Source organism: Apteryx mantelli, chromosome Z (assembly GCF_036417845.1).
Source record: "Apteryx mantelli isolate bAptMan1 chromosome Z, bAptMan1.hap1, whole genome shotgun sequence".
Taxonomy (NCBI): domain Eukaryota; kingdom Metazoa; phylum Chordata; class Aves; order Apterygiformes; family Apterygidae; genus Apteryx; species Apteryx mantelli.
This window is the reverse complement of record NC_090020.1, coordinates 77475531-77484101: the sequence shown is the minus strand read 5'-3', so window position 1 is coordinate 77484101 and position 8571 is coordinate 77475531. Positions and strand designations below refer to the sequence as shown.

The window sequence follows — 8571 nt, the reverse complement described above, 5'->3', positions numbered from 1 at the left end:
CCACCCACCGGCAAGCCGGCTAGCAGCAAATGTTACCATCAGGGCTCATCAATCCAAGACACGTGCGACTTGTGAGAACCTGCTGTTCCCCGGGAAAAGTCACACATACCTTTTGAGAACTGCTTTGCTTCAGGCAGTTCTTCTGCCAGGAACAAACCTGAAAGCCTATCTTTCCTTAAAAACAAAAGGATGCTATCTGCAGGATAATCATGTCATAAAGCAGGATGCTAAACGCTTTAAAAAGACTATTTGGACACACCAATATGAATGGCACTGCTCTAGGAAAGGCAACGTTGACTCTGAAGGCAAACCACAAAAGCAAGAGCCCTACAGCAGGCATTAGGTGGGCGAGGAGGTGGGACGCAGGTGCCCCAGGAAGCAATACGCAGCGTGTACAGTCAAAATACCTGCATGTTGATTGAGTAACCTGGCCCGCCTGGTACCCGAGAAAGCAGGAGTATAGGGCAAGTGTTAGTCCAGTCCCACACTAGACTAAAGGAAAAAATATATATATATGTGTATATATATATATGCATATATCTCTAGATAGTTTTTTCCACTTAAAAAAGTCCTTTTAAATATGTTTGCCATATTATAAAACTTAAGGCAGGTTGTGCTACAGCAACCCTCCCAAGTCAAATGTCCCCTTTCCCACCGCTGGGCACTCCCAGAGGAGAAAAAACATTCCCACTGGGCAGTAATCAACCTTCACTTCTCAAAATCCTTGGGAACTGAAAAGGTATTAGGTTCAACTATGTGTTTACAGACAGCTTCACAATTCTTTCCTCACATACACACAGTAAATTCTGGCTATTGTAACTGATCTCACATCTCCTACCTGCCCCAAATTAAAAAAAAAAATCACCCCATTCCAAATAAGAAAGGAACCCCAAAGACAATGAAGTCTATTTAATTCCCCTCCTCAATCCCAGTCCCAAATGAAATGTGCAATTAGAATTATTATTTGTCATAAAGTCCTAGTATAAGGCATGGTTATTCCCAAGCTTAAATCTGGTGGAGGAGTCTGTTATGAAACCCAGAGGAAATAGGCAACTTCGTCCAGGTCAACGGGATAGTCTGTGAGCAGCACCGGGGTCTTCTCAAACAGCTCCCCCTTGTAGCTGCGCCATTTGCCCGCCGGCAGGTAGACGTCGCGCTCCTGCTTGCCCATCTCCAGCACGGGGGCCACCATGAGGGTGTCCCCAATGAGGAACTGGGAGTCGATTTTGTGAGCAGCCTCGTCGCGGGGAGAGATCCACCAGATGGGCCGGATGATGGGGTCACCCGTGTCCGTCACTTCCCCGGCCAGCTCCAGCAGCAGCGGGGCCACCAGCGACTCGTGCAGCTCCGTGAACTTCTGCGCAATCTCCACCACCTCCTTGTCGTAGAGCCAGGGTGGGATGGAGAACTGCATGGAGGGCATGAAGGCCGACAGCTCCAGCCACCGGACATAGAGCTCCCGGTCTGGGATCTCCACTGCACCCTCCGTCTTGTTGGGGAAAAAATTCCCACCGATCATGTCAGCAGAAATGAATGGGTAACCCAGCATGCTGATGGTGAGCACGGTGGGGATGAGGGACTTGAGGCCAAGCTCATAGCCCCACACGGAGTCACGGTCAATGATGCGGAAGAAGCAGGAGATGTTCTGGGACTGGTAGCCCACCCGTACCTCGGCCAGCTCGTAGAAGGGGATGGCCATCTCCGTGTAGCGCCTGGACCAGATGCTGGGGTCCGACAGTGGCCGGAAGGTGCTGAACTGCTTGGGCAGGTAGCTAGTCTCACCGGCATCAAACTTGAAGGACGAGATGCCGTACTTGTGGCGGAGCTGTCGCAGGTGGCTCTGGAACCAGTCCCGGGCTGCCGGGTTGGTGAAGTCCAGGATGGCCCCGATGCCGTTCCACCACTCCACCATGGCTGGCAGCCGTCCCGATGGCTCCTTGATGAATAGCTGGCGCTCAATCCCCACCCCAAAATTTGAAGAATTGTAGTTTATGAAGGGATGAGTCCACAGGGTCACCTTAAACCCATCCTCTCTCAGTTTTGTGAACATCTCTGTCACATTGGGGAACTTGATTGGGTCGAAGTCAAAGTCCCCGTACGCTTGTGTGTACGTGTCATCGATTTCAATATGACTGCAGTTAAAACGGTACTTCTTAATCTTTTCTGCAAATCTCAAGAGTTTATCCTGGTCGATATCATTTTTGTACAGGGCCCAGGTGGACCAGATGGGGTAGCGGAAGGCATTTTCGGAGGGGATCTTGGAGGGCTTGTTGAAGTACCGGCGCACCATGTACTTGTGGATGGAGGTGACGTCCGAGCCCACGCACACCCGGTAGCTCAGCTCGGGGAAGGGCTGCTGCCCCGGCGGGGGCTTGTAGGGAGAATCCTTGTAGCGGGCCTGGAAGAAGAGGGTGCGCTCCGTGGCGTTGAAGCCCAGGTGGAAGGGCACGGAGTCGTTGATCTTGATGGCTGCCGCTTTGGACGAGAGCCAGTAGCGCTCCAGGATGCCCCCAAAGCTGTCCCGGAAGGAGTAGACGTCGCTCGTCACGTAGGGCACGGGCTCCTGGTAGCCCGCGAGGCGGATGGGCCAGTGCTGCGTGCTCATCTCCGAGCCCCCGTACCAGTGGGCCTCCTCCCAGAACATGGTGTGCTCCACCGCCGGGCCGGCCGCAAACTCCTCCCAGCGCACGCGGTAGCACATCACCGTGTCCTTGGGCTTCACCGTCTGGATGAAGAAGTTCAGCGGCCCCCGGTCCGACCGCGTGCAGCTCAAAATCTCTCCCTCCTTGGAGCACGACTCCAGGTCGAGGCTCCCCGACCGGAAGGCCAGACGGAAAACCACCTCCCCGTTCTGGTTCTTGATGACAAACCCGTCCGGCCGCAGGTCCATCAGCTCTGTCTTCAGCCGCTCCGCCTTCCGCAGGGACACCGTGTAGTAGCACCAGGCCACCACGGCGGCAATGAGGAGGATGAGGCCGAGCACGATGGCCCCGAGCATGGGCTTCAGCTCCTTGGAGGGCTTCTGCTTCACCGGGGTGAAGTTTTCGGGCAGGAAGGTGTACATGATGCTGTTTTCCTCTAGCACTTAGTGCAAAGGAGCAGGAAGAAAGACGTCTTTGCAGGAAGTCCTGTAGTTCAGAGACTGGCAGTTGTCTACTCTGTCTATGGAGTTGATGTTACTAGGCTCTCAAGAGAAGAAAATGGGCCATAAAGAGTGTTCCCACCTCCACTGTGTCCCAGAGCACCAGTCTCTGAAAAAGAAGAAGGATATATATAGTCTCTGAAGAGTCTCAGAATCAAAGGATCACTTGTCATCTCCTTCCTACCTCAATTTCAGTAGCTCTGCAAGGCTCCCAACCATCGGGACGCAACGTGCCAGGTGCTGTACACATAACAGCAAACACTGCCTCAACATACTCCCAGGGAGACAACTTGTGTGGACAACAGCCAGGGAGACAACTCGTGTGGACAACAGCCTGACCCCCCCATGCACAGAAGAACCCTAAGGCCGTAAATGCCAAATCATTGCCTTAACTATTTGGGGGGAGGAGGAACGAGATCCAGCAAGGCGGGAATCATTAGTGGATGGACAGAGAGGGGAGACAGGGCAGGGGCAGGAGGTGGGAGGTGGCAAGGCGAAGGGGCTGGTGCACAGACAAGTGTCTTTTAACAGACAGGGCTAGTTAACAGCCATAAGAGATACTGTGTAATGAAATCCAGCAGCTGATCCTAATTTTAATCAATTTGTCTCCTTGGCAGATTTAACTCAGATCATCTACTGTGCTGTTCCCTCCCTGTCCCCCGCCTGCTCCAGCTCAGACTTGCACCCCAGGACATTTTGCACCAAAGGTGAATGAATCCCAGTTTCTCCACATCCCCCGATTGCCAAACAGAGCTGGGACGTACAGGCAACTTGTGGCCGGCCCCGGGGCATGCAGGGGTGGTGTCGTGCAGCAAAGCGGGGACGCGGGAAGTATCTCAGCCCCGGCACCAACAGCCCCGCACTGCAGGAGAGCAGCTCGCTCCTGCCACGCATGCAAATCCCTGCGACGGCTCCCTGCGGGCAGGCGATAGAGTAATTTTGTTGGGGAGGGGGGGGCCTCCAAAGGGCTTTTCCTACAGGACAGCCGAGCCCCAGCCGGCTGCGGTTTGGCTCCAGCCCGCGCCCTCCCGCACGGACCCCGGGAACAAGGATGCTTACAAAGCCAGCGCGCATACGCCAAGACCCTAATGGATTTCTCTTGGCTGCGGGCTCGCTCGGCCCGGCCAAGCGCAGCGCTGGGATGGAGAGAGGCGAAAAGTAACGTAAGGACACGGGAGAGCGAGAAGCAAAACCCCGCGGAGGAGGAGCAGAGGGAAGGCGAGACGCTGCAGAGGAGCGGGCGGCCCAGCCGCGGGCCGCGGGAGGAGCAGGCCCCCGTCACCTGCGTCACGCCAGGCAAACCGGAGGGAAAAACCCTCTTTTCAGGCAAAAGCAAAGCTGGTCGCGGTGACTTCCTCTAAGGGGTCAGCTTGTTTTCAGAAGAAGAAAAAAGCATCCTAGAGCAAAAACAGGATTTCTCCCTGTGCCTCGTCAAAACCGAACGCTCCCCCCGCTGCACTCATTGCGAGAGCACATCTCCCTCTGCCCCTTGAACAGATCTTTTCCCCCAAGAAAACAAACAAACAACAAAAAAAAAGGTGGGCAAAGTCCAAATCTGTTCCTTCCACCGCCTTCGGGGAAACCTATTTATTTCCTCCCTCAGCTCGACGGAGCGTACGAGCACGACGCGCAGCAGCCGCGATGCGCCGGGGTAGGGAGCGAGCGAGCGAGCGAGCCCCCGTTATGCCGGGGGGCGGCAGCCCGCTAGCGAACGGCGCCGCGGAGGCTGCGCAACGCGGGGGGGTGCTCGCCCCCCTTCAGCGCCGCCGTCGGAGCCAGCCCCCCCCCCCCCCCCTCCCTGGGAGCCTCCAGCCGGGTCGTAGGTGAAACAACCGCGCGGGCGCCAGCGGCATCCCGAGGATGCGCGGGCGGAAAGCCCAACGGCTGGGCTGCGGCGCCTGGGCACAGACTCGGGAGAGTAACGCTGCCTTTTGCCTTCGTCCGGAAGCGGATACGGGGCCAGACGTTGCAGCTGGAGGGACCTTCTCATCGCCAGGAGCCGACCTGGTGGGAAAAGCCCGGGAGCAGGCGAGGCTGCCTGCATCCCGTCGGCACGAGAGCCGCTGCCAGGCCTGGGGCTCTGCCCTCGGCAGGATAGTCGTCCCCGGCCCCCGCCTGTCTCTTTTTAAGCCTTTCGCAGCGTTTCCAACCAGAAGTTAAACCAGGCATCGGAGCAGCCCCCACGGCCAAGCCTGGCCGCCCCACTGCAAGAGGGGAGGGACCAGCTGGAGCATCCCCAAGCCCCGCTCCCCGGGGACCGACGCAGCTCCTCGGGCAGGACCGAAGCTCCCTGCGGCTCTTCCTTCCTCACTTAGGAGAGCGCTGCCTGCAGGGAGGGGGGCACCGCGGCCGCCTCCCTCGGACGCAGCCCCGTTCCCCGGCTGAGCGGGCGCCGGGAGCTCGGCAACGCGCGGCACCGGCCGGACGCCGGCAGCCAGCAGGGATGGAGCGAGCCGAGCAGCGACGGGAGGGAAATTTGGGCTGTAGGGAAGCGGAGGTGGGGCAGGGATGCAGCCGGGGACCGGGCGAGACGAAGGCACCAGCTCGGCCTGGGCTGGTCATTTTGACTGTCTGCCGGGGGCTGCAACCTCGCAGCCTGCCAGCTGCTTTAAATGGGATTAGGGGGGAATTAGGATGCGATTAGCCTGAACAAGGCCACCGGCACGGAAACGACGCGCTCGGGTTTGGCGCCTGCTTCCAGGAATAGAAATACGTATACGTTTAAGCAAAACGAGGTGCCTCCCTCGCTGCGCTGCAAATTCCTGGGATGCCGGCGGGAGCGAGGGGCGAATAGCCGCGGCCGTCGGAGACAGGGCGCCAGCGCCGGCTATCTTGGCCCCGGGTAGAAGAAAATATAGCGCAACCGTCTACCCCGCCGATCTTTCCGCTTGGGAAAAGACTTTTTACAAGCTCCCTCCCCTTCTGAGGAAAAGGAGAGGAACGGGGCTCTCTCCCTGCGCTCTCGTTTGGGGATTGAAGCCCGGAGCCGGCCACCTCCTCGCCTCCATGCGATGCCAAGAGCCGCAGAGCGATTCTCCGGGGCGCCAGGGCCTTCCTGGGTTTGGCGCTCCCTTCCCGGAGACTGGTTTATTATTTATGAGCGACTTTGAAGCTGATCTATTTTTAGGCTGCTGCTTCGCTCTCCCCCCCCCCGCCACGGGCTGGCATCGGTGACGCAGGAGAAAGGGCTGCGCCCGTCGCTGCCGTTCGGCAGGGAAATAACACGTTTTGTGGGAACGGTTTTCCCGGCGCTGCCGGGGACGCAAATGGGGGGGGGGCAGAGCGCCCGGATTTAGCTCCGGAGCCGGCGTCCTTAGGTCGGGATGCATCCGCGAGCTGATGCATCCTTTGCCCGTGGGGTTCCCTCTTCCCGACGGATGGGGGAAGGCTCCAGCAGTGCAAGGGGATCGCCCGGCTCCGCAGCCCACGGGCCGCCTCTGCCCCTGCGATAACGCCCCTCGCCGCCGAGCCAGGGCCCGGGGAGGGATCCGTTCCCGCAGAGCCGGGGAGGGCCTCTTTCGGCATTTTTTTTGGCAGGCAAACCTGTTATTTCGCTCCGAGGTGACTTTGCGGTGACCTCTCGCTCATCCCAAAGCAGAAAATCGGAAGCGGCGGGCGTCACAGCCGAAGAGCGCGCTCGCGGCTCGCCGCGGGGCCGCTTCCCAGCTGTCCCCAAAGGAAGCTTTTTCTGCCCGTTCCGCGGAAGAGGCCGGTCTGTCTGTCTTAAAGCAAAACAGAGTTGGGATGCGCTTTAGGGAGTAAAAATAAAAATCCCGTTTCGGGCCCGCTCTATTTTTACCAGGACCGCTGCTAAGCGCGGGCTGCGAGACCCACAGCACCACTAACCCCAGCACCTTCGAAACCAGGTCATTCGTTTAAAGAGGGTCGGTAACGTTGGGCTGGTCTTTCTTGCCCGGGCCGGCTCAGCTCTGAACCGCTCCGGCATCCGAGCTCTCGCCCAGACCCTGGGGAAGCTCACGAGCTTCCACGCCACGATGCTGAGAAACCGTCCCCCGCGGCGCCAGGCGCGGCCGCCTCCTCCCGAATATTTTGGCAGGAGTCGAGCTAACGAAACACCGCGGCCTTCGCTGCCGGGCATCGCCAAGCCCGTAAAAGAGCAAGGAATTAGGCCGGCAAATTGAGGGGGAAACGGCAACTCCGCCAAAGCCCTGCAGGAAGGAAACCCTCCGAGCCGGGCTCGCGCTGTCCCCCGTGCGGAGGCAGCGCCTCCGGCAGAGTCCCTCCGCGGACGGGCTCCGGTCGGGATGCCGCCTTCGCGCCCCCAACACGGCAGCACATTCCTCCTAACGCCCCGCTGCCGGCTGCCCCGCGCGGCCGGTCGGGACCTGCCTCCCGTCGCCTCCCAGGGATCCCTCCCGAATTCAGCAGGGAGGTATTTTAAGCATCGGAAAAATAATCCCGCACCCTGGGCAGGCAGCCTCGTCTTTCCCGCCGGCGGCAAGCGGGGGCGTACGAGCGCTAGGAGCTGGCACCGTCCCCAGCGCGGCTCCGCCAGCCGCCCGCGCCGCCCGGCGGGTTTTCTCGGCGCCGGGACGGAAAGCCGGCAGAGGCAGAGCAACCCGGCTGCCCGGCGCAGCGAGCGACCCCCTCGCTGCCGGCCCCTTCAGGAAGTCAGGATTACACAGCAGCGCTGGGCACGCGGGGGCTAAAATCCCAAACTCCCTGGGGGTCCCGGCCGAATATACGGCTCCTGGGGAAAACGCAGAAACGCTGCCGGGACCTCATTTGGCCTGCAAGGATCGAGAAGAGATGTGAAACTGCAGCATTGCCTCCGCTGCATCTTAAATACGCCGGCTATACTCTAGAAATCGGCACTTTTTCACAGGCCAATTACGTTCCTTGGAGTCAGCTAGTGTCAAGAGATGCCCCAAACGCATTTAAATACCTGATCGAGTGGTCAACCATGTCTGTGATACAAAAAAAAATAAAGCCGTGAGTCGATTCTGGCAGCTGATGACTGAATATCCAACGCAGCCGACAATTCCCCCTTTAAAGCACGGGCTTTCTTTGCTCTCCGCAGCGGGCTAATCAGTGAAACGAAGTTTTGATACGCTGGTTTTTCGCTTTAACCGGGCACGCCGCTGCTCTCACAGCTCAGCCGCGAGGTGAGCTCTGCTGCTACGGCGCTACACCAGGCGTGTGAACAGGAGGGAGAGCAAGCTCCGGTCGCCTGCCTTCGGGCTCCCGGCAGGGATGCCCACGGCTTCTGCTCGCCGGTTCAGCCCAGTGTCACCCCACGCAGAGCTTCCCCAAACACCGTAGCTCCCGGTCGCCTGAACCTCAGCTACTGCCGCGCCGGCGACTCTTGTAGAGCCCTTCCCTAAAAGCACTCAGCTTATGCCCGACAGGAGCGGAGGCTAAACGTCAAATAAAACTGGCAGTCGGGTACCCGTGCCACGACCCCTGGA

The 8571-nt window shown here is 58.9% G+C and overlaps 1 protein-coding gene across 1 annotated transcript; it reads right to left on the bottom strand.

The window, feature by feature from the left end:
* Positions 1–547: 547 nt before the first annotated feature.
* MYORG (myogenesis regulating glycosidase) lies at positions 548–6761 on the bottom strand. Its single transcript, XM_067315743.1, has 2 exons — positions 6686–6761; positions 548–3251 (listed from the first exon to the last, which is right to left on the bottom strand). The coding sequence occupies exon 2, from the start codon at positions 3062–3064 to the stop codon at positions 1028–1030; it is 2037 nt and encodes a 678-aa protein (XP_067171844.1). The 5' UTR covers positions 3065–3251; positions 6686–6761; the 3' UTR covers positions 548–1027.
* Positions 6762–8571: the final 1810 nt, after the last annotated feature.